Source organism: Moschus berezovskii, chromosome X (assembly GCF_049115385.1).
Source record: "Moschus berezovskii isolate FMDL1 chromosome X, NW_MosBer_1.0, whole genome shotgun sequence".
Classification (NCBI taxonomy): Eukaryota; Metazoa; Chordata; class Mammalia; order Artiodactyla; family Moschidae; genus Moschus; species Moschus berezovskii.
Window position 1 is genome coordinate 91,236,598 of NC_142488.1, and position 25,735 is coordinate 91,262,332.

Here is a 25,735-nt window from a genome sequence, read left to right on the forward strand (position 1 = left end):
AAGCTGGAGTGAGGACTGGCTTGTCACATTTGTTTCCCTTTTCTGGGAAAGACCACCAGAGTCAACACCTGCTTTACGGGAAGATTGTAATGGCTACCGGGAAACCATAGATAATGTATTTTTGTTCTGGGGCTCTGGAGACATCAGATATTCTTATCGCTTTGGTCACTGGTTGGGAGATAGTCATCATAACAGAACCACTGAAGAGAACGACACAGGAACTCTCCACGGCGAAGCATGTGAGCCAACTGGTCCTGTGTTTGCTTCCCTTCAGGGTGGCTGAGGAAGGACCAGCTCACCACTATGCTCAAAGAGGAAAACATGCCTATGGTAGATTCTCCCACATGTCAAATGTCACCTCTCTCTCTCTTTTCTCCTCTTACAGTAATCCGGTACAACGGTGATCTGGTACAGAAATATCACCCTTGCTTCTGGATTGATGGGCAGTATCTCTGCTGCTCTCAGACAGCCAAAAATGCTATGGGCTGCCAAATTTTGGAGAACAGAAATGGAAGTAAGAGATCTGATCAATATAATCTCTCCCTCCTTTGACTCTATCCATCACTTTCTCAGGGTTCTATCAAACCCAGGTTTGTACATTTTGGCCAGAGTACAAAGAAGCCTGGGAGAGGGGATGGGTGGGAACCAAAATCCAGCTGATGCTCTGTTCTTTCTAGCTGGGCAAACTGGCACTGGGCTGTAGCCATCAAGACTTTTCATAACTTATGTAAAGGCACCAAATACAAGAGTAAAGTTCCTGACCAAACCTGTCCCTGGGCCCTTCCCAAATATGCACTCTGTAGCTATTATCACTGGTTTCTTGCTTTGCAGGCTTAAAACCTGGGAGTTCTCACCGCAAGACAAAAAAGCCTCTTCCTCCCACACCTGAGGAGGACCAGGTATACAGGGAAATTGGGTGCTGCTTCAATGGAAACTTACAGTCACACCCAGAAAACAGACCAGAGTCTTAGGATTCTCCCTGGGATATGGCAGTGTAAACTGGTATTCTCGTTGAGATAGGGGATTTGGCCTTCTAAGTAGGACTTCCTCTTTGGTGGAGAGACAGAGGCTTATTAGGAAGCTCTGGCAACCATTTAATCCAGTCACTTGTTTAGAACAAAACAAAGCCTGATTTTTTTAAATGAAAAATATTTTCAAACATAAAATTGAAAAATTTTAACAGTGAATGCCCATATACCCAATATCTTGATTTTACCACTAATATGTTACTTTAAAACTTGATTTCAGGGGTTACTTTTGGAGGTTTAGAAAGGCTTTTCTCATATACTGTAGGTAAGCAAGGCAGGAATTCTTATTATGTTCATTTTACAAACAAAGAAAAGAAGATTCAGAGCCACTTAGTGGGTCCATGTACTAGTTTAGTGCTAAGAAGTTTTCCAGATGGTGGCTGTACATGGTTTTTGCCCTAAAAGCTTTATGAACACTGATGACTGGGTCCAACCCTCAGAGATTTTGACATAATTGGTCTTTGAAACTGCTTGGGTGTTGGCATTGTTAACTGCCCTCAAGATGGTTCTGATGTGCATTCCATGCTGAGAGACCCTGCGTGGGTGCTTAAAAATGGTTGTTGAGTGAATGTTGAATAAACCTTTTATTTTGTCTGTTTTGGGTTAGAATGGTTGGGGAACAATAGGGGAGTGCCTGATATCTAGCCAATCTCCCCAACTTTTTTTCCTAACAACACAGATCTTAAAAAAGCCACTGCCCCCTGAGCCAACAGCAGCACCTGTCTCAACAAGTGAGCTGAAAAAAGTTGTAGCCCTTTATGACTACATGCCAATGAATGCAAATGATCTTCAGCTGCATAAGGGCAACGAGTATTTTATCCTGGAGGAGAGCAACTTACCCTGGTGGCGTGCCCGGGATAAAAATGGGTGAGTTCATGTCCACTCTCCCTGAGCCTTGTGTCCATCTACTTCGAGCTTAGTCGCTCAGTCGTGTCTGACTTTTTGTGACCCCCATGGACTGTAGCCCACCAGGCTCCTCTGTCCATGGGGATTCTCCAGTCAAGAATACTGAAGTGGGGCGCCCACCTCCAGGGGATCTTCCCAACCCAGGGATTGAACCCAGGTCTCCCACATTGTGGGCAGATTCTTTACCATCTGAGCCACCAGAGAAGCCTAAGAACACTGGAGTGGGTAGCCTATCCCTTCTTCAGGGGATCTTCCCGACCCAAGAATCAAACCAGGGTCTCCTGCATTGCAGGTGGATTCTTTACCAGCTGAGCTGCCAGGGAATCCCTCCCACCTACTCTACACACATGCAAAATCCTGCATCATAACTTCACTACTCAGTATCCTGATCAGAAATTGTTCTTCCCACATCAAAGGGAATATGCTCTCCCTCCAAGTACTTCCCAGAGCACAGCTCTGCACGGGCACCCCCCCTCCCTGAGCCCACGTGCTGTAGAGCATATGTAATCAATGCTGCAAGTGCAGAAGCTACACACTTCACTGGCCTAGCTGTGCATTGGCAACATGATCCTCTTTGAGGGCGGGACAGTTTATATACCACCATTTGACACTGGTTCTGGGCCCCAGGATACAAGGTAACCAAATCTGTCTCTCACCCAGATTGGGGAGTGTTAGATGATCAACCCTGTTGTCTCCTCTACAGGCAGGAAGGCTACATCCCCAGTAACTATGTAACTGAAGCAGAGGACTCCATAGAAATGTATGAGTGAGTATGCTCATGTTCCCAGCACAGAACCTTCACAATACAGTATAAACCTTTTTCATACTTTCAACAAAATTTTGATTTCAAGATACTTATTAAAATCAGCGTCAACTGGGTCAAATGATGCCACCAGTTCAAGTGACAGTGCCTACATCTTACCCTTATCCCAAACACCCTGTTGATGGAAGCTGGAGAGGTCACCATACCCCCTCCTCTCCAAATCTGAAGAACTACACTCAAAGAAAAACAGCCTGACAGGAAACATTTGAAAGGGTGAAAAATGGCAACCTGTTCTGGTTGTCCATTCTCCTGAATCACGGAAGTGATGTGAAGGCCCTGACCCTCATCTGTTCCCTGCAACCTTCTGCCACTTGCTCTCCATTTCCACAATTCTTCAGCACCAAGCAGGCTTTGGGAAAGGGATATAGTGTGCTATGCACATGATAGGCACTCAGTAACTAGTAGTTGAGAGAACTGACTGACTCAATGGCATGGGCGAGCCACAGACAGCTCTCTAATGAGCCACTCAGGTCATGGCCTAGAAGCCAGCGAAGCACTCTCCCTTTCCAGGTGGTATTCCAAACACATGACTCGGAGTCAAGCTGAGCAACTGCTGAAGCAAGAGGTAAGTGTGTGACCACAAGTAAATGGAAGTCTCTTTGCACCACAAGCAAGGATCCGAAATTGAGGGCTTGCTGCTGTCCGCCACCTCCAGGCAAGGCAGTGTCAAGGCTCTCATTTTATGGGGTCCCAATTATACTTTTCAGTGTCAAAAGCAATGAGGCTGCAGCTCAAATGTGGAACTTGGCAGTGAAATCAGGGCTTCTGTTTTGTCTTGGGTTTGGGCAGTTGGGATGCTGGTGGCAGTGCCATTTCCTCCTGATGGTCAGCTTCTTTTCCCATCTTTTCAGGGTAAAGAAGGAGGCTTCATTGTTAGAGACTCCAGCAAAGCTGGAAAATATACCGTGTCTGTGTTTGCCAAATCTACAGGGTGAGTGTTACTGTTTTAAGGCCCTGGGGAGAAAGAACAGGGGCACCCATCCAACAGCTCCTTAATGAAGTGCTTCTCCCACTTCCTCTGTCCCTTAAACTCAAAATTCACCTCACTTCACTTCTTGGGTCCTTTGGGCCCTTTTTCCTGAGTTTCTGACTCAGTGTCCACTTCTTCAGGGAACCTCAAGGGGTGATACGCCATTATGTCGTGTGTTCCACACCTCAGAGCCAGTATTACCTGGCTGAGAAGCACCTTTTCAGCACTATCCCTGAGCTCATTAACTACCATCAGCATAACTCTGCTGGTAAGTACCAGGGGAACCAGAGAAGAAGGGTGTTACAAGCACAGAGAGGAGGAATTTAGGACAAGGTGGTTAGGTGAAACGTTAAGCCTCACAGGGTAGTGAGAATTAGCTGTGAAAATGAACCCCTGTGGTGCTGGACTGAGGTCAAGTGAAGAGGTGGTCAAATGCAGACCATACACCCAGCAGGGACTGACTTCTTATTTGATGACTGATGCTCAGTGCTAAGGAAGGACATAGAAGAGACTGGTAATTAATCAATCAGCAATATTCATTGGACTCCTAGTGTCTACTCAGTAATTTTCTTGTTACTAGAGAACACACAAAAACTATTACTTTAGGTCCCTGCCCTTAAAGAACATACAGGTTCAAAAACATCAGAAGAGAGTTTCTAAGCAGTGTAGACATTCTAAAAACTGGGAGATTGGGGAGAACATGAATACATGGGAAAAGCTTCATCAAGAAGGCTTGCAGCTGTCCACCGTGTCCAGGCCAGGCAGTATCAAGGCTGTCATTTTATGGGGTTCCAATTACACTTTTCAGTATCAAAAGGAAAAAGAGGGTGTGAGTTAAGCCTGGACTGGGAGGTAGGGATATACGTAGCTGGGGAGCATACTTCAGTTAGCATTTTCTTTTTTTGTCCCTGAAAAACGTTTGTAAGAGGAGAAACTTCCAGAAAAATTCAGGTTCATTGTGAACTTTTAGGATTCAAAATGTACTAGAAAGATGAATACTGGAAGTGTGAGGCATTAAGTGTGCAAGGCATCTCACTCCCTGCTCTGCACCAGCAGCATGACCCTCTCTGTATGTTTTAGGACTCATATCTAGGCTCAAATATCCAGTGTCTCAACAAAACAAGAATGCGCCTTCCACTGCAGGCCTGGGATACGGTAAGTGCTTATTTCTCTTGGGCTGGGTGGACCAGCCAGTTGCAACCACTACTACATCTGGCAGACCCAACCAGACGTTGCCTCTCAATCATTCTTGCAGTGCACTGTTCCATCCCAGCTGCCACAAGGAATGTTAACACATTATTGACCGGAGACCTATAAATGCCGGAGGCATTAGTTTCTGCAAAAATCCCCCAGTCAATAATGTGTTAAGACAGAGCCAAATGAAAGTTATCTAATGAGTTTTCTCCCTCTAGTGGCTCCTACTTGGACTGCAAAAACATAGATTCATAAAGGTTTGTTTTTTTTCAATTGTGGGAAAAAAATCGTAAAGGGATTTTTTTTAAAGAGGTTGTCTAGTTGATTTTCTTGCTCTATGCCTAACTTGTACAGAAAATTCCCAGACTCCTCCAATCAGTAATCCCCAGTCCCTGAGATTTACCTGAGCAATGATGAATTAGTACCCCTGAGAATTTACCTTTTACTGCTTGTCTATTTCTACCCCCAGTAGGGATTCTAATCTATTGTAGAAATTATACATACATGACTCAAAGAATCACATCAAGGCATTGTTATTATAGGATCATGGGAAATCGATCCAAAGGACTTGACCTTCTTGAAGGAGCTGGGGACGGGACAATTTGGAGTAGTGAAGTACGGGAAGTGGAGGGGCCAGTATGATGTGGCCATCAAGATGATCAAAGAAGGCTCCATGTCTGAGGATGAGTTCATTGAAGAAGCAAAAGTCATGATGTGAGTTACATCCCAAACTCAACTCTCCATCCAGTCTAGGAATTACAAGGATGCTTCCCACTGTGGTTTAAGGTGATTTATAATAAGGGAGATTTGGGACCTGGGCCTGAGGTCAACCTTTGATTGGTGTGAGTCCTAACCGCTAAGGTACTCATTTCTCTTTGATACTGATGGAGAATAGTATTGCTCATGGGTGGGTATCATCTTGATAGCATTTGAGGGTAAATGTAGAGAATGAGACTTTCAAAAGGAAGACATTCTAATGTACCCTTAGTGTTGACTCAGCCCTGGACTTATTTCCTGTTCTATCGATGGCTCCAAATCCCGGTTCACCCTCACACATTAGGCACTTTTAGAGTTTAGGGTACGAAAAACGTTATTATGATCTCTGACACTCCAAGGCCAACTCCTTTCCTCCTCAGTTTCTTTCTGAATGATATTCAGAGTCAGAAAGGGAGGACTGGTTCATTGCCTCTCCTGTAGGAATCTTTCCCATGAGAAACTGGTGCAGTTGTATGGCGTCTGCACGAAACAGCGCCCCATCTTCATCATCACTGAGTACATGGCCAATGGCTGCCTCCTGAACTACCTGAGGGAGATGCGCCACCGCTTCCAGACTCAGCAGCTGCTGGAGATGTGCAAGGATGTCTGTGAAGCCATGGAATACCTAGAGTCTAAGCAGTTCCTCCACCGAGACCTGGTAGGATCTCAGAAGGACTGGTCTGGGTCCAAGGGCTGAGGGGGTGGAAGTAGCACAGGAAGACTTATCCATGGCTGAGGAAAGTGGCTGGGACCGTGATTTCAGTTTTATCTAGAAAATACTAAAAGTTTGGTGAGCCTCTGCCCCAGTGGTCAGCCGGTCAAGGAACTCCAGCCTCAACACCACAAGTTCTGCCACAGTGGGAGCTGGATTGCTCACTCCCAGCCCCTCCTACTATGACAAGGAAATCGTGGAGTCCTCTAGGGGCAGAAGGGCAGCCCTGCTTCCTGATGGGACTGCTTTTTAGCACAGAACCATCATTCTGGTTATATCAGAATAAAAAACTGGGTGTCTGTTGGTGCATTTTTTAATATTATATTAATATATTAGTTAGCAAACACTTAAAAACATTTCACATTAATGAATTGAATTTAGAGCTTCTCATGAAAATTGACATCACCAGACCCATATTCTCATAGGCCATGTTAACTGTTGGCCTATAAAATATGGGCCTGGTATTACAAGATGGTCTAGCTGATCACAGGAAAGTGGCTGGCCTCCCTTAGACCAGTCACTTTCCTGACATCTCCACCTACCCACTTTACTCTATCATTTCCCCTGCCTGGCCTCCCAGGGCATGTTTATTTCAGCCAGGCCAAGGCGGAAATAGCCCTAGTCCTGCTGGTAGAAAAGCAGAAAACAAAACACACTTGCCTTCTGTTCTCCCTTAATTCTCTCGACATTTCGATGCAGGAAGGGTTGTCATGGAATTATCAATGTGAGTGAAATCTGCAAGTCCTCAGTGCCTTACTTATGACTTTACTTGTTACGGGGTTTGCTCCATATGTGATGGAAGTATATAAAAATTCCTCAGTGGCATCAGCTGACTCCTGTTAGGCGGGAAGGTGTCTCTAGATAAAGGAGATGAGGCTTCCCCATTCTGGTGGGCAAAAGTTTTGTGCCTTTAACCTGTGCACCAATGACAGAGTCTCACTGGTATCTGTTGCACTACAGGCAGCTCGAAACTGTTTGGTTAACGATCAAGGAGTTGTTAAAGTGTCTGACTTTGGCCTGTCCAGGTGAGTGCAGTCTTTTTCACCTTTCCCTCTAAAAGTAAAACTGGCACAGTACAAACATGAGGTGACACTGTAACTTTTAATCTTCTCCCTTTCCCCTATAATTCTAGTTTTTCCCACCATCTTTCTATACCTTTTCTTTCTCTGAATGGTTTAAGTCACTTTTCATCCTTCTGTTTTATTGTTATAGCCCTCTCTTCTCCTTTCTCCTTTGCTCTTTTTTTAAAAGCCAATTTCCCCGACACTCTGTCTTGTTCTGTTAAACCTGTTGACTTTACTCTGTCTCCTTTCCTAATAAGCCTAATTGTCACTGTTGACTGCAGAATTGAAGGAAGGAAAGGATGGGGAAAGAGAAAAGAGGGAAGGGAGTACCTATTTGACCTTATTCCACTTCATCCTTGCTGTAACTGTATTGTCAATCAGGAAAGCTAAGTTGGATATGAAAACAGGAATATGTTAGTAATGGCATTTGTAAAAGACACCGGTTGGCCTGCAGTATTTGTGCAACTCTTATGGCTCTGCCAAGAAAATTTAAGCAAATATCAAACTCTCCAAATTGTAACAGCAACAAGTCCTGAATCCTTTGCAGATATGTTCTGGATGATGAATATACAAGCTCAGTAGGCTCCAAATTTCCTGTCCGGTGGTCTCCACCAGAAGTTCTTATGTACAGCAAGTTCAGCAGCAAATCCGACATTTGGGCTTTTGGTGAGTGGATACGATTACATGGATTATACAGATCAAAAGAAAAGGAATGCTGTGGGGAAATTCACACTCTGCAACCTGCACAGAGAGACTGTTATTTGTTCTTGCTTTCATTCATCTAATCCTTAGGGAATTGGGCACCACAGGGGTTTCTGGGGATTAAAAACAGTAAAGTAGACATGATTCCTGCCTTCTTAGAACTTAGAATCTATTGAGGGAAACAAATAATTCATTCAGTATTCCACAGCTTCTGAATACTAATTATGTACCAGGGACTCTGCCAGACCCTATAACCACAAAGACAAATAAGATGCTGTCTCTCTCCTAGAGAAACTAATGGTCCAGAGCAATCCTGATTACCTCCAGCGTACTCAGTATTATAGCAGAAGTTTGAAGAAAATTTTCAAAAAGCCCGGGGGTGGGGTGGGGGGTGGAACAAGCTGAATGTAATGTTTGAGGTTGATCTAGGAACACTAGGATCCCTCCTACCCAGAAACAACACATTTTTTTTTTTCATTTTCTAGGGGTGCTGATGTGGGAAATTTACTCTCTGGGGAAGATGCCATATGAGAGATTTACTAACAGTGAAACAGCTGAACACATTGCCCAAGGCCTACGTCTCTACAGGCCTCATCTTGCTTCAGAGAGGGTATATGCCATCATGTACAGCTGCTGGCATGAGGTAAGTGTTTTAGTGGGACCTCTTATTTTCTTGAACATACTTTCCCATGTAGCTGACCAAGCACCCACACCCTACTCTCCCTCGCCATATAGCAACTGAGCACAGACAGATAACTGTACACATTCTCAAACCCCAGCCTACATCCCAGTCTTTCCATGGCCAGAAGTTTTTCCAGGCCCACTCCAATTTTCACTAGAGGAGCATTAGCAGACCCCAATACCATCTCGGCTTTAGGGAGAGGGGTGTCATGGGGCCATGTCACCTAGCATAAGTAGGCAGCCAGAGGCATTCAGACAAGTATATGGACATTAAAAAAGAAAACTAATTAAAATCTGTGTTCATTCCTTTGGGAGTCATTGACCCTTTCTTCTACTTTACTAACTGCACACTTTCTCTGGTTGTGGTCCTAAATGAGATTTTTTAAAAAATGCTAACACCTGAAAGGGAACTAAAATAGGTAGTTCTCGTGGTTTTTTAAAAATACAGTGCATTATGGGATATGTGGGTAGATGTGGTATTTTGAAAATAAATAGCCTGTCCCACTATTATTAAAATGCTTTGCTGCTCTTACCTTGGGTTCTTCAGGGGTACCTACTCCATTTTCAATAGATCCTTGGCAACCTTAATTTGGCAAACTAAATCTCTAGTAGGAAATGAGTGCTCAGCTCTTAGTTCTGCCCCATTAGTAACAGGGAAAGACTGACAGTGTCCAGCAAGCATGTATGTGAATCTGGAGCGATCCTTGTGGGGTGAAAAGTAGGCATATAGATCAGAGCATGGCTCTTTTCCCTTTGACAAATGACTGAGGTCACCAAGAAAGTGTGGAGAAAGGGAGAACCCTAAAAGCCATTTCCCTTCTCTCTCCTGTGCTGGGCAGGATGGAGGGTAATTGACTCTGCTACTCCCTCCCAACTAGCTCGTCCTCACTCTGCTAGCTAAGTGTTTCAGATAGGCACTTTCTCCACTGCTTGTTAACGTAGTAGTCATGAAACTGGAATCACATCAGAATCTCTGTGGAACTCTTAAAACTACAGATGACTGGGCCTTACCTCTAGAGATTCTGATTAGGTATGTCTGGATTCTGATTACGTATGTCTAGACTCGGGTATGTCTTTGTAAACTTCCCAGGAAATTCTGATACTCAGTTAGGTTTGAGAATCACAGATTCAAAGTCATCAACAAGAAGTTGATGACTTTTGGGTTCTGATGGATTGAGACTTTTCTTGCATGAATATATCTTGAACTGCTAAATACCTCAGGGGCTTATGGACCATGGCTGTCACAAAAGGCCTTAGTCTGGAGGCCAGATGGTGGTAATAAGAGGTCCCAGGTGCTTAGGATGCCAACCCAGTGAAGCAGTTCCTGCTCTGGACATGTTCATTCCTTTGTTAACTTTGGCTTTAGGATAGTAGAAACAAGTGGTTGAAACCAAACAAAAATTATCACAGCTTATAGGATAGTTCAGTCAACCACTTGAATTTGTTTGGTAGCCACTTGAGGGTCCAAACTAAGAATGTGTTGGTGTAATGAATTTGGCTTTAGTGTCAATCAGTGTTTGTGAGAAGAATTTTCAGAATTTCCTCACCACATTAATAACCTGAGTTACTAAAGATTTAAAGTGCACAAGGACTTTATGGAATACTTCTCTTTCTCCTCTCTCTCTCTTTTTTTGGGTAATCCACAGGGTATGCTACTGGGCATATAGTGTAAACTTCATAAACATTTGCTGTTTACTCCTTGTGTTTCCCTTGAATTCTGGACTCTAGCCCACTATAACACTCTATTTTTTTCTTTGGTTTTAGAAAGCAGATGAACGTCCCACTTTCAAAATTCTTCTGAGCAACATTCTAGATGTCATGGATGAAGAGTCCTGAGCTCACCAATAAGCTTCTTGGTTATACTCCTCTCCTCCACAATCTCAATTTCACTTCCTCTGAGGAAATCCCAGGCCCTTTGTGCCCTTGCTGAATACACAAAGGCACCTCTCCACATATAGGAATGCCTTTCTATCTCTTCCCTGTGATACTATTAATACCTTCTGAGCAAAGGCCAAGGAATTTTTGTGCCTGGTATTTTCCCCCAGAGAGGAAACTTCCCAAAAGTATTAAAACAGACTAAATGTGGGATTGAATCATTTGGAGGGAGGGAGGGATGTAAATAGCCTCACAATGGGGGTCCAACAGCTCTTTGGGTAGGCAAGAGAGCTTGGGGGGAGGGGGGTAGATCTTGGCAGGAATAAAATGGTGTCATAAAAATGGAAGGGGAGGGTGTTTTGATAAAATAAAATTACTGGAAAGCATGAAAGTTTCTTGCTATTTCGATTAATCATGCAGCCTCCATGAAGCGCCCTATCTCAGTGTTCCAGGAAACTGCTGTGTGGGATTCGTTTGTTACATTCCTACTTTCAGAACTCCACGGGGTTCTCCACCTTTAACCAGTCTGTGTTAGTCGCGCAGTCGTATCTGATTCTTTGCGATAGGAGGGACTGTAGCCCCAGGCTCCTCTGCCCCTGGACTTCTCCAGGCAAGAACACTGGAGTGCGTTGCCATTCCCTTCTCCAGGGGATCTTATCCACCCAGGGATGGAACCCAGGTCTCCTGCCTTGCAGGCAGATTCTTTACCATCTGAGCCACCAGGGCAGCCCCTTTAGGCCCTCTGGCTCTTGTAGATTCTGCTTCTGAATCAGGTGGTGGTGGTGGTGGTGGTTTCGTTGCTAAGTCGTATTCAACTCTTGCGACCCCACGGACTGTCGCCCGCCAGGCTCTTCAGTCCATGAAGTTTTCCAGGCAAGAACACTGGAGTGGGTTGCCATTTCCTACTCCAGGGGATCTTCCTGACCCAGGGATCAAACCCGCGTCTCCTGCCTTGTAGATGGTCCGTTGTATTGCAGGGTCATGCTTTACTGTGAGCCCCCAGGTAAGCATCTGAATCACAGACAGTGATCACAAACAAGAGCTCACACCCTGGCATGCGGTAGGCATTAGATATCATCGGAATGAATCCGACAGGTGAAGACAAAATCTGCCAGCGCCACTTTTTGCTACGTCAGGCGGGATAAAATCCATTAAAGAACTAGAGCCAGGGGCCCAGGACAGCAAAGCTACGGACCCAGCAGTCCCTGCCGAGCACCAGCGTGGCAGCGGGGAAAGCGTGGGTCAATGTGAAACCCGACGGGGGCGGGGCTGTTGGGCAGGTCGGGAACGGGCCACATGGTCCGAAGTAACTTCCTTTTTTTAACCTTCTTTCTTTTCTTTTTGAAATAACGTCTCGACAGCGCCACGGAGCTGGGCGGACAGCCCTGAGACCTCCGGTCGCAGACGCGGCGCCGCAGGGTCGCGCACGGGGCGGAGCGAGGCGCGCGGACGGCTGGAAGCAGAGCCCAGAGCCCGGGGCGCCCGGGGGCGGGGCGGGGGCGGGGCGGGTCCCGCACGGGGCCGCGCGCCCGCGCAATGCGCTCCCGGGGCGGTCCCAGAGGCAGCGGGTTGTGGTTCCGGTTCCGCCGCGGAGACACGTGAAGGTCGGTGAGTTGGTGTGGAGTTCGTCTCCGCACGCGTGACCGCGCTGGGATGGATTCCTCTTCGTCTTCCTCTGCGGCGGGTTTGGGCTCTGTAGACCCGCAGCTGCAGCATTTCATTGAGGTGGAGACGCAGAAGCAGCGCTTCCAGCAGCTGGTGCACCAGATGACGGAACTTTGTTGGGTGAGGAGCCTGGGGCTGGGACCTGGCCACGGTACCTACTTGCCTGTCCTTGCCTCGCGCAACTCGCCCCGACGTCTAGGATTCGGGGAAGGGACAGGACCCGGCAGAACCCCTTGGTTTCCTTAGGTTCCTCACGCCAAGCCGGGAGGGGAAAAGGGTGACTCCGCTTTTCAGGCGGGGGTGTCGCTCCGACCTCGGCTTTGTTAGTGCAGAGTACTGGGTATTGTAGAAGACTTATGTTGTCTCAACCAGAACTTAAGGCATTCAAGGTTGAAGCTACCTAGTGCTGGTCACCAGGACTGATGAGCGCCCCCACTATTGGTTTTTAATGTTTGGCATCCTGAATCCCAGAGAATCAGTGAATCTCCCGTCCCTGCACTCCTCAGAGTTTGCCTTGATTACTTAGTTGCTCTAACCGTCCCTGCTGAGGAGTGGCTCTAACCCACGAACCAAAAAAGTGGATCTCTACCAACATACACACTTTTTTGCCTTCTTGTTGGATTGTTGTGTAATACCAAGCCGTTTCAGGTCTGAAGGTTGAGGAACTGAGTATGCCCTGTTAGGGGACTTTGGCAAAAGGGTAGAAGGCATTTATTTGCAGCTTGGAATCAAAGTGTTCTCTGGATGCCAAGGACAGCGTAACTACTGTGCCTTGACATACAAAATTCAAAGAATTCAGAAGCCAAGGATAAATTTCCTTGGAAGTGGAAAGTCTGAGGCATGTATACACAACAAAATAATGAACGAAATACATTTGAATTATAAACTTATGGTATCGCTGGACTCTGACCCTTAACAAATGATTGCTTAGCTCCCATCTGCCTTGAATTAGGGCGGTTTGATTCTTTTAAATATCTGGTTTGCTACATTTAGACCAGGCGGTGGTGTGGTTAAAGACTCCTTTAAGAATCTGAAAGCAGTGGGCACTTTAGGAAAATTCATACAATTTTCCATTCGTCTTGAGAGAGAGAATTCAAGAGCCTCTGGCTTAAGTAGATATAGAATCTCCAGTCAAAAATACTTTTTTTTTTCCTTTGGTAGCTTTTATGGTGTCTTGCTGCAATGATCTATCCTTTCACCCATTTATCCTGCAGTTAGTTTAAAGGCACTTAATGCAAGCAGCATTGTAGAGTTGTAACCAAATTCAGCGAAGGGTTAACTTTCCTAGTATTTTCCTTGTATTTTGTCATTTGTCTTGCTCTGTAGTATCTTAGCACCGTTATTTTCTGACTTAGTATCTCTGTGCCACAGCTTCCCTCTTTGTAAAATGAAGATTAATAATAAACAGAATCTGTTCCATAGGGTTGCTGTGAGAATTTAAGGCTGTGGAAAACCGCCACAAAGTAAACTGCTGAATGTGAACTGTGATTAACATATCAGATACTGTTTTTAGCTGAAGTTTTTCCTCTAAACAAGAAGAAGCTCTACCTCCTTTTTTTTTTTTTTTGCCAAGTTCCCTTTGTGATTCTGTATCTTGTCCTGAGCAGGAAAAGTGCATGGACAAGCCTGGGCCAAAGTTGGACAGTCGGGCTGAGGCCTGTTTTGTGAACTGCGTTGAGCGCTTCATTGACACAAGCCAGTTCATCTTGAATCGACTGGAACAGACGCAGAAATCCAAGCCAGTCTTCTCAGAAAGCCTTTCTGACTGACCTCAGCATTACCTCTCTGGAAAAGGAAGGTAGTTCAAGAGATGAAGAGCAGTTGATGGGATAGTTGAAGAAAAGGCTATAGGGGAATTGGCCCCCACCTTTGTCACTCTTGGGACATCCTGTCATCTGAGAATGAACAAAGACCAATTTTTGATGTGGGGGATTTGAGGGTCAGATGTATTTGGGGTTGTGTTTTTTAATGCTAATCTTGTGAAAACAATTGACAGATGAATGAAAAACTCTACTAGATACATATTACTGTTTGTGGGATGATGCTTTTCTTGTAGTCCCATTAACTGCTTCCTATAATTTTAATAGTGGAATTGCTCTATAATTTGATACTGGGACCAGATAGGTAATAATCTGTTATTTGTGTGGATTCATTTCAGATTTTTGGGGAGATCAGTATACATCTTTGTGTCTCAGAAATCGCAGCAGTAGGGGAAGAGTAATTTGGTACTCAACTGTAGGCCTCCTTATCTAGTGTTTAATTATCAGTGCTTGAAAAAATATATTTCAACTTTCTAGATTCTCTGTCTCCCTTAAACCATGATCCACTTAAATATCTATATGACATATGATCTTGAGCTAGTACAGGTTGCCTGAGAGTCTAGAGGCCTTTAGTTAAAGGAATCTAGCCAGTGAACGTAATTTTCATACTAAACTGTCACAAGGAAGAGGTTAACTTACCCTGTGTATCAGGGTTCAAAAAAATTTAACTATGTGCCTCAATGAAAAAAATTAGATTTGGGCCAGTCAGAAACTAACAGCAGTATCAGGTCGAGGTGCATGCCTAATGTAAATCAGTGTAGTTTCCATTTACTGCGTCTTTTAATCACTGAAATAAAAGCTACAAGGTTCAAGTCTGTGACTGAGAAGGTTTTCTATTCTGATTATTACCTGCACCCTGGAGAGATTTGGTTCCAAGTGGGCTGGTTCCAAGGCTGAAATGTAGTCAGCCTGGGTACCTGTTCTGTGCAAGTTATGGCATGGTATTATAGCAACCCCTGACCTTTCTGAGAGAAAAGAGGACTTTGAAATGAGATGGAGGGGAAGGAGTTCAGTATTGATGGTCAGTTCCCTGGGTGTAGTGGAAGAGATTCTCAAGACTGGATCCCATTCCTCTTACTTCACATCCTAGTGGAATGGAGTGTAGACCTAAATTGGAACTCTTGTTGGGAGCCTCTAGTGCCAATCCATGAAGACTGGGAAATACACATTTGTAGAAACCTCTAGTCCCTGCTTAACTTCCCACCATATAGGCAGTACAAGAAAAGTTTGAAAACTCTAGAAAGCACAATAAAATAAAACATTTAAGTACTTACTCTGCCACACACCGTTTTGGGGACCAGGATGTCAGCAGTGCTCAGAAATAGTGCCTGCCTTCATGCAGCTTCTGTTTCAGTGAGGGGAGACAGGCCACAAACACATCCATATGTCAGTATAAGGAGTGCCATGCAGAAGAAGCAGAGTAAGGATGTCAGGGAATGTGGGGCATTGATTTTAGCTAAAGATGATAGGAGAAGGCCTCCTGGGAGAGGTGACCTTTCAGCAGAGACCTGAAAGAACTAAGTAACCAAACTATGTAGGTATCTGAGAGAAGAACATGTCAGTTAAGGGTGATGCCAAGTCCAAAGGCCCTAAGGAGGGAACACCAGTGTAGTAGAAGAATCTGAAAGTCAGTGTGGCTGAAGGTAAAGTGAGTAAGGAGGATAGTAAGAAATACGTCAGAGACTGATTGAAGATGGGGCCTGGGGACGTGCACTGGTCATTTTTTTTTTTTGTTCAGTCACTAAGTTGTGATTCTATGTAACCCCATGGACTGCAGCATGCCAGGCCTCCCTATCCCTCACTATCTCCTGGATTTTGCCCAAGTTCATGTCCGTGTCCCACTGGAGGAAGGAATGGCAAACCACTCCAGTATTCTTGCCTGAAGAATTCCATGGACAGAGGAGCCTGGTGGGCTACAGTCCATGGGTCACAAAGAGTTGGACATGACTGAACAACTACCATACACACGTATTTTTTTTTTTACTGTATCATTCCTTATTTTAATGTATCATTATTTCTTATTTTTCATTACCTTTGGACACAAACCGATTTGTCTGTTCTTACAAAGTAGTATTGCTTGCTCAGCTAACATACATAGTAAGAAAGTGGGTCTGTCAGATTCAGGCAGTACCTTGAGCACCAAGTATATGTTCGCTGCTGCTAGACACAGGGGAAAGAAAAAGTAGACCATTTGCCCACATCCTCTTGGAGGTTAAGTCCCAGAGCAACAATTTGAGCTCTTGTTTGTCCGTCTCAGAAATTTATTTCAGAACCTTGATAGAAATGGTACTGTCAGCCCTAATGATATTCAAAGTCCTCACTTCAAATATTGAGGGTAGAAAATTCAAACCTCAACTGTAAAACAAGAGGACTGCATTAGCAGACTTTTCCTGAAATGAAAAGGAATCTAATATGTAAAATAGAAACACAAAGCTGCTCTGGTGGTGGGGGTATCTGGAGGCCTTCTTGTCTCTTCCCACTCCCTGTGCAGCACCTCCCCCTGGTGACTAAGGCACTGTCTCTAGGGTCTACCCAAGCATACTGTGGACCTCTAGGGTTTACCCAAGCATATTGTGAAAACTGGAACCATACTATCCCTAAGGCCCTTGCCCATGAATGAGCATCAGGGATAACTGATACACAGAAATCAAGCAAGAACTTGGCATTTATGCTAACAAATCATGAGGAGTGTGAATTAAAAAAATTCAGTGAACCCCATGTAAAATAGCCTTTACATGGAAAGCAGTCAATGGCCCTTTTTTAACCAATTTTCCCTTAGTACAAAACTTTGGCCTAGGGAGATTTTAATCCAGTCCTCCCAGTAGGGCTTCTTTTAAGATTCCTTATTCTCTCAGCCTCATTTTTTTTTGTTGGCATTTTGCTGGACTCAAAAGAGATTGATGAAAAAAAGTCTGGTAACTTTCATTTTCATTCTATGGAGGAGTAAGGGTATTGTTTAGATTTATTGATCATAGACCATAGGGGCTTCCCTGGTGGCTCAGATGGTAAATAATCTGCTTGTAATGCAGGAGACCTGGGTTTGACCCCTGTGTCAGGAAGATCCCCCTGGAGAAGGGAATGGCAACTCACTCCAGTATTCTTGCCTGGGAAATCTCATGGACAGAGGATACAGTCCATGGGGTCACAAAAGAGTTGGATACGACTGAGTGACTTTCACTTCATTCACAAAAGACAATACGTATGGACCAAAAGGAATATCTTAAAAGGTATAGAGGAAAAACGGCCAAGAGCTGTGGAAAGGAAGCCACAGGAGGTACCACTAAAGTTGTTGAGGGCCATAGGCTGCCATTTCTTGAAAAGAGGGAAAAGGAAATAAATACTACATTGGAATGACTGCATAGGTACTGAAAATACCCAAGGCCCTGTTCAGATAGTTTATCTGAATGCTTATACAAAGCACAAGACAAAGTATCCAGCCCAGGGCTGGTTTTGTGATTGGCTTCCCTAAAAGAAAGGGTGGCAAAGAGTCAGACATGACTGAGCGACTTTCACTTCAAGGCAGTGTCCAAACTTGATACCTGACACAGAAAGTGAGCCAACAGAAGAGCAGATGAGAATACACACCAGGAGGTTACTCTGGCCATCCTGAGGTTCCACTGTGAAGACAAGCAAGTAGAACTGATCACTACACACAGGGCGAAAAAAGATGAATCCTGTAATAAAAGAGTTACTATTGTTAGCATTTATATAAGAAGTGCTAAAGCAACTTGACATTCTTAACACCCTAACAAGTGAGCAGCATTTGAGCAATTAACTGTTTAATGTATGAATTAAAATGTGTGTATCTAGAGCTATGTCTTGGAAAAATCACTCAAAAAGGAAAGCCTATACAATATAATTATGCTACACAGAAATGCATAGAAGGGACAATTAGGATATGGCAAATCAGGATTCAGATGTACTGACCAGGAATTCCAGATGAACAAAAGGGCCAACAGAATTTTGAGATGCACCTGCAGTATAATGATAATAATAGCTATGCTTTATTGAAGTTATGCATACTATTTGCCACACATTGTATTAAGTATTTTATATTGGATCATCTTAAAAACAATTCTGAGTTATAAGATCTATTGTACTCATTTTACAGATGGAAAAGCGGAAGTTTGGAGAAATTAACTTATCCAAGGTTACATAGTTAGTTGGTTGTAGGGCTGGGATTTGAATCCAGGATTTGCCTCGAACTCACAGTCTGAATACTATACTAAGCTGCCTCCTAAAGTGTTAAAGATAGGAAGCAATGTTCTTCCAGATGATGGGGCCAGAATGCTGGGAACATTTCATTCTAGAAATAGCATGGAAGAGTGGAAAGAGCCTAAGTTTTAGAATTAGGCCACCTCGGCCAGTACCTGTGTCCCATTGGGGAAGTCACTTAACCTTGGATCCTCAGTTTCTTCATTAAAAAAAAAAATTAGATGGTAATGCCTGCCTTACAGGGTTGAAAAATGAGATTACATGTAAAGCGCTTGACACACTGTAGATACTTTAATGTAGCTATTTATTATTATTCAGAACTGAGCATCTTTTTACAATTTTAATTATTTTTTACTTTTTGGCTATGGCGAGTGGCATGCAGGATCTTAGCTCCCCAACCAGGGATGGAACCTGGGCTCTCTGCATTGGGAGTGCAGAGTTTTAGCCACTGTACCAGCAGGGAAGTCCCAGAACTGAGCATCTTTGATAACCCTAGCAGAGTTGTTGTCTGGGAGAAAAAGAGAAAAGCACGGCGTCACTTCATGAAGCTAACTGATGAAGTGATAGAGCTAAAGGAGACTAATGTTAAGTTTGAGTTTTATCTTGCAGCCATTGGATAGCTGTTGGAAAATTTTAAAGCAGAATAATATGATATTTGTGCTTGTTTCATGACAGAAGTACTAAATGCATCGTATTAAAAGTTTCAAACAATATAGAATTGCTTAGAATAAATGCAAATCTTCCCCTTACCCTCTTATATACATTTAGAAAGATCATTTTCGCAGCTCTATGGTAGTTGGATTAAGACTGGGAGAATAGTAAGTGTATTTATTTTGCTTGTTCAGGCAAGAGGCTGGAGGATTGAATTCAGAGTGAAAATGGGGATGGACAGGAGGGGACATTTTAGAAATATGAGAGAGCTGTGAGAGGAGAAAACTGGAGTAAAGTAGAGAGGGAATAAAGCATGATAGGGAAAGAGGTAGGGGATAGAAAAATGTGCCAATGAGATGATGCCTTGGGATTCAAAGGGGGTGCAAAAGTGACTGGGAAGAGAGGAAGATAACAGAACTTACCCTGTTGAACAGGCTACAGAAAGCAAGTTATACAAATGGTCATTCTCAGTGTCTGGGTAACCCATGGAATTTCTCTCTGCCCCCAAATTTAAGGGGCAAGTAAACTTTTCAAAGGAAAAGTTAGAAGCAAGCTAAGAGGGAAAAAAAATACCAGTTGAGTTTTAACTCTGTATTCTGATAAGGAAGAATGAATAGAAAGACAGCAAGGAAAAAGAAAGGGAAGAGGTTGAGGAGTCAGCCATACAGGCATCCCTCCAGGGGTATTCGTTCCAGAACACACACCCCCACTCCTGCAGAAAGTAAAATCTCCAGATGTTCAAGTCCCTTATAGAAAATGTAGTATTTGCATATAATTTACACACATCTTCCTATATACTTGAAATCATCTCTAGATAATGTATAATGCGCAATATAAGGTAAGTGCTATGTAAATAGTTGCCAGAGTGCAGGAAATTAAAAGTTTTGCTTTTTGGAACTTTTTGGATTTTTTCCCAAATATTTTCAATCTGCAGTTGGTTAAAATCCACAGAAGCAGAACCTGTGTACACAGAGGGCCTGCTGTTAAACTGTACTTCAGACCTGGGGCTTCCCAGGTGGTTCAGTGTTAAAGAAACCGTCTGCCAATGCAGGAGACGTGGGGTCAATCCCTAGGTTGGAAGATCCCCTGGAGCAGGAAATGGCAACCCATGCCAGTATTCTTGGCTGGAGAGCCCGATGGACAGAGTCTGGAGGACTACAGTCCATGGGGTCGCAAAGAGTCGGACACGACTTAGTGACTAAACAACAACAAACTTCAGACCTATAGTTATTTCCTTATAGCTTAAACCATTTGCTACATAACATGACTGACCTGTGCACTAAAACAGTATTGTTCAAATTAAAAATCTCAGGCGGTCATGATATTGCTGGATGTACCTTGACACCACAAAAGAAACATCAGCGTGGCCTAGTTGCTTTTCTGAACACCTATCCATCATTGTTTGGCTGCATACACTGCCAGGTCGAAAGAGTTGATCCCTTCTTTTCAAGCATTTTTTTCCCTTTCCCTCAGGCAGATCCCAGGGATGCTTTATTTTCTTCTTTTTTTTTTTCTTAAAACTGCCAACACTTTGAGGTTCTTTTCCCCATCAGATTAGTTATTATTCCTATTTCACCCCATTCTCTGTAAGACAAGCATATCTTAAGGGTTTTCTTATAGATATTAAGAGTTTTGCTTTGAATTACCATGGGAGAATAGCCATGGGACAACACACAGAATAAATATGGTTAATTGCAAAGGTTCAGAATTTTACAAGTTTCTAACAGTCAACTCTGATTCATATTCTCTTCCTTACTGATAAGGTGATTAACAAGATCTCTCTCGTTCTTTATTCTTTAGTGGGCTTCCCCAGTTCACAGAAAACTCACAAGCCAAAAAAGAAAAGATTATTAAATTTGTCTACATAAAAAAATACCTGAACAGCAAAAACTTCCATAAGCAAAGTTAAAAGGAAAACAAATGGGGAACAAATATTTGAAACTTTTCTTCAAAGCACTAATTTACTTATTATATAAAGAGATCCTTCTCTGGTGGTACAGATGGTAAAGAATCTGCCTGCAACATGGGAGACCTGGGTTCGATTCCTGGGTTGGAAAGATTCCCTGGAGGAGGGCATGACAACCCACTCCAGTGTTCTTGCTTGGAGAATGCCCATGAACATAAGAGCCTGGCAGGCTACAGTCTGTGAGGTCACAAAGAATCAGACATGACTGAGCAATTAACACTACTAAATCTATTCCAGAAGTTTGACTTCTAAGAATTCATCCTACAGATACATGTACAAAATGAGGGACCACTTTATATATTGATACGGAATGAGCTCCAATACATATTGTTAAACTAAAGCAGCAAGATTCAAGTCACAATATGCTGCAATTTGTGCAAAAGGGGGGATTAAAATAGATGTACACATTTGTTTGAATAAGCATAAATTATCTCTTGAAAGTGAAAGTGTTAGTTGCTCAGTCATCTTTGCAACCCCTTTGTAGCCCATCAGATTCCTCTGTCCATGGGATTTCCCAGGCAGGAATAATGGAGTGGGTAGTCATTCCCTTCTTCAGAGGATCTTCCTGACCCAGGGATCGAACCCAGGTCTCCTGCGTTGCAGGCAGATTCTTTACTGTCTCAGGCACCAGGGAAAAAGGATATTGTTAACATTGTTTTCGGGGAGAGCAACTGGGTGGTTAGAAGGTAGGAGTGAGATGGAGACTTTTTACTATGTATCTTTTCTCTGTGTCTTTTGAATCATGTGACTATATTCCATATTAAAAATAAAATTTCTCCCCACTTCAGAACTCTGAAATGTATACTAAGAAGCAGAGAGGTGATAGAAACAACTTCTAGGAATAAAACTCCTATATCAGCTGCAATAATTTCAGATGCCCATTAGTTACAAATGGATTATTTATATATCTAAAGACATCAAATAGGGATGGGATAAGGGTGGGGTGAGTAAGACATTTGCCTTGTGTGCAAAATTTAAAGGGATGCCAAAAAACTCAGTGATCAGGATAAATATTTTAATGTAATAGTTTAAAAATAAAAATTAGTGCAAAAATCCATGATGAACAAAAATATAAACAATTTAAATAAAGACAATGCCATACCAAGCCATACTGGAGGAAAACGGGAAAATGTGGATCCCATGTGCATGTCATGTTTTTGTGTGTTCTTGAATGAAAAAATTAAAGCAGTTGGAAAAATTGAAAAGTAGATACATTAAAACTCACAGCGTTGTTTAAATAGCTTATCTACACTAAAAGCCAAATTAAATTTTACTTTCCTGACTTTAATGGAAGTAAACTCATCAATAATATTTTCATTAAAACCAGTAATATTTCATTAAATATTTTCTTAGGCCTAATAAGAATATGTAGAATTTGGGGAGAGTGCTAATACGCTGGTGGAACTTAAATGCAAGGTACATATTGGAGAATCTCTGGAAATCACAAGGTAGACGTGGACTATTTAGTTATGCAATGCTAAGGAGTTTAGATTTTATTTTGAAGGTGATGGTGAACCTCTAAAGTATCCCTGAAGTATTTCAATCTTCTTGTAGGAAGATTACAATCACACCAGTGACAAAGTCCAAAAAAGGGTAAGACTGAAAGTAGGGACTGATAGATTAAGTTAGAAATGTAATTCCAAGGTAGATTGGGTAAATTCTGATGACTAAATAAGAGGAGCAAGGGACTTCCTTGGTGGTCCAGTGGTTAAGACTCTGCACCGCAGCGGGGAATGGTTGGATCCCAGGTCTGGGGACTAAGATCCCATATGCCTCAGAGTGTGGCCAAAAAATACTTAAAAATTTTTTAAAAAATAAGAGGGGGAAAAGGGGGAAAATGAGAAAAGAAAAAATTTTTTAAAAAGATCAAAATTTTGAAAGAGAATTCTAGAAGTTCAAGAAAAGTTTTAATATTAAAAACTCAGTGAGTAGATTAAACCATAGATTGGGCACAGCTAAAGAGAAAAAGTAGTAAACTGGAACACAGATATACAAAATATAACACAGGGAGATAAAGAGACAAAGAGGACAAATGGAAAAAAAAAGTAATATTCAAAGAAGTAATGGGTAAGAGTGTTCTAGAACTGATGAATTAAAGATGTGAATTCTGATTCAGGAAGTGTGAGTCCTGAGCAGGAAAAATACAAACTAAATTCACATTTAGACCATTTTTTTATATCTTAGAACATCAAAACAAATGATCCTAATGATAATACTCAACATTTTCTATCACTCAAAAGACAATCATTTTAATATATTGGGGTATTTTTCTTCCAGTCTTTTATCCATGCATGTTTATGTATAAAAACAAAAATTTTGAAGAAAAATATACTATACATATAATTTTTTATTCTAGTTTTTTACTCAGCATCTTTCCATAAGCATTTTCCCATGTCATTAAGCAGCAGTAGCAATAAAGTCATAAATAACAACTAACATTTTACTGTTGTGGTTATGAACATGGGTTTTTGAAGTCAAGCTTTCTGTGTTTGAATCCTAGGTCACTACATACTAGCTGTGTGGCTTTGGATAAGTGACCCATTCTCTCTCTGCTCCCATTTTCTCATCTATGAGAACCTACATCCTAAGAGTTATTGTGAGTTACTGTTTACTAAGCTATCTGCCAGGCACTGGGCTAGACACATGAATAATTTCATTCAGTACTCATGAAGTTCCTGTGAGTTGGAACTGTTATTGCCCCCGTTTTACAGATGAGAAAAGTAGGGCTTAGAAAGACTGTTATTTGCCTAAAGTCACACAGCCAGTGATGGTGCTTAAACTTGAATTCAGATTATCTCCAAAAACTATCTTGATTGTCATGCTACACTCTTCTTCAATATGTTTGAATGGCTTCATAGTATGTAGGGATCATAAAACTCATCACAATATCCCCCAAATGTTGCACATTTAGATCTTTTCCACTTATTTACTATTACAAATAACCCAGTGAAGAACATCTTTGCCCATAAAATATTGTATGCACTTCAGGTAAACTGTTTAGGATAGTTATTCTGAAGTGGACTTAGACTAAGTCCAAAAGTTTGAACATTTTAAGGCTCTTAACAAAGTTGGCAAACTGTTTTCCAGAAAGGTTGAAACTATTTATATATCTATAGGTAGTTAACAAGATAAAGTTGAATTTTTTTTTTTTTACATATTGACCACCTACTTAAATGCTTTGCCCATGTTTCTTCAGAGATGTTCATTTTTCTAATTTGTGTGCTCTATAATTATATATTATGTTATGTGTATATATTACATAGGCTTCCCAGGTGGTGCAGTGGTAAAGAATCCTCCTGCCAATGCAGGAGATAGGAGTTTGATCCCTGGGTCAGGAAGATCCCCTGGAGGAGGGCGTGGCAACCCACTCCAGTACTCTTTCCTGGAGAATCCCATGGTCAGAGGAACCTGGTGGGCTACAGTTAATGGGGTTGCAAAAGAGTCAGACATGACTGAGCAACTAAACAACAGCCAATTTATTCCCAGGATGCCTCTCTTATTTGGATAATTTTCCTAGCAAAGTTGCTTCATCCTCAAAATAGAGTAAATATTTAAAGACTGGGATAATCTCTCTTCTACTTCCTCCCTTCCCTCCTTCGTTCCTTCCTTTTAAAAAAGTTTCGTCCTTATAGTGCAGGCCTTTAGAAGTGAGATTTGACTGTAACTCTAGGACGAGGCAACAGGAGCTGAAGTTAAATTTGCTTTTGCTTAGCCACACAGAAATGGATCTGAATGTAGGGCTGAGACAGAAATATACTCTTGAGATGATTTTTTATTATGTAAAAGTTAAGTAAATGTATATCTATGCTTATGTAACTATGTCTGTGTATGTGAGTGTGCATGTAATTATGGGAGGAAATGAGGTTTAACTGAAAATATCTGGGAAAAAGAGAAACCCTGAATGCTTGTTGGCTTATTCTAAACCTGACTGTGATCCATGAAAAGAAAAAACCTTTTTTTATCTGAGCATTGAGTTATAAAAATATAATTCCAATAGGTTGTACATTGAAGAATGCTTACTGAATATTAATCCAACCCACATTCCTTCAGGTGTGTAGCCACCATGACCTAAATAAAGGCAGAAGTATTGTTAGTCTATTAATTCTAAAGCAGTATAATATAATAAGCTTATATTGCAACTCGGAGAAGGCAATGGCAAGCCACTCCAGTACTCTTGCCTAGAAAATCCCATGGACGGAGGAGCCTGGTGGGCTGCAGTCCATGGGTTCGCTACGAGTCAGACATGACTGAGCGACTTCACTTTCCCTTTTCACTTTCACACACTGGAGAAGGAAATGGCAACCCACTCCAGTGTTCTTGCCTGGAGAATCCCAGGGACGGGGGAGCCTGATGGGCTGCCATCTATGGGCTGCCATCTATGGGGTCACACAGAGTCAGACACGACTGAAGTGACTTAGTAGCAGCATATTGCAACTATTTATATTTTTCTTCAGGTGAAAAGAGAATTGAAAAATGTAACTTGTTTATAAACTTTAGTAAGGAACTTGGATTTTTTCTTATTAATATTAGTTAAATTTCTTTTATTCCATTTGTGAAACAAGATATTTACCTGATTTTTAAAAAGCTCAATTGTTTTTTCTGATTATTATTCACATGCATATTAATTGCAAAAATAAATCAGAAAATACAGAAAAGTGAAAGGAAGAAAATGTGCTAATGGAAAGAAAGAAAAAGAGAAGAAAAACT

The 25,735-nt window shown here is 42.3% G+C and overlaps 2 protein-coding genes across 3 annotated transcripts in view; both read left to right on the top strand.

Annotated features, from left to right (window-relative positions):
• Nucleotides 1-11,065, top strand: part of BTK (Bruton tyrosine kinase) — a 29,707-nt gene extending 18,642 nt beyond the window's left edge. For both annotated transcript variants that reach the window (XM_055393542.2, XM_055393541.2), the window contains exons 6-19: nucleotides 386-514; nucleotides 832-899; nucleotides 1,708-1,895; nucleotides 2,638-2,700; nucleotides 3,268-3,322; nucleotides 3,609-3,688; nucleotides 3,868-3,995; nucleotides 4,808-4,882; nucleotides 5,464-5,635; nucleotides 6,119-6,335; nucleotides 7,350-7,414; nucleotides 8,001-8,119; nucleotides 8,641-8,798; nucleotides 10,601-11,065. In XM_055393542.2, the coding sequence (XP_055249517.1) occupies nucleotides 386-514; nucleotides 832-899; nucleotides 1,708-1,895; nucleotides 2,638-2,700; nucleotides 3,268-3,322; nucleotides 3,609-3,688; nucleotides 3,868-3,995; nucleotides 4,808-4,882; nucleotides 5,464-5,635; nucleotides 6,119-6,335; nucleotides 7,350-7,414; nucleotides 8,001-8,119; nucleotides 8,641-8,798; nucleotides 10,601-10,672 (1,589 nt within the window). In that variant the 3' untranslated portion in view covers nucleotides 10,673-11,065. The remainder of the gene's footprint in view (nucleotides 1-385; nucleotides 515-831; nucleotides 900-1,707; nucleotides 1,896-2,637; nucleotides 2,701-3,267; nucleotides 3,323-3,608; nucleotides 3,689-3,867; nucleotides 3,996-4,807; nucleotides 4,883-5,463; nucleotides 5,636-6,118; nucleotides 6,336-7,349; nucleotides 7,415-8,000; nucleotides 8,120-8,640; nucleotides 8,799-10,600) is intronic.
• Nucleotides 11,066-12,271: 1,206 nt separating this feature from the next.
• TIMM8A (translocase of inner mitochondrial membrane 8A) lies at nucleotides 12,272-15,894 on the top strand. The gene is made up of 2 exons (XM_055438661.2): nucleotides 12,272-12,496; nucleotides 13,984-15,894. Exons 1-2 carry the CDS (start codon nucleotides 12,365-12,367, stop codon nucleotides 14,143-14,145), a joined length of 294 nt encoding a protein of 97 aa, XP_055294636.1. The 5' UTR covers nucleotides 12,272-12,364; the 3' UTR covers nucleotides 14,146-15,894.
• Nucleotides 15,895-25,735: the final 9,841 nt, after the last annotated feature.

Bases quoted from the DNA above. Each gene is read 5' to 3' on its own strand.
- TIMM8A (XM_055438661.2), top strand. From the start codon at position 12,365: ATGGATTCCTCTTCGTCTTCCTCTGCGGCGGGTTTGGGCTCTGTAGAC. The intron at 12,497-13,983 runs GTGAGGAGCCTG...TGTCCTGAGCAG, and splicing joins AGATGACGGAACTTTGTTGG to GAAAAGTGCATGGACAAGCC.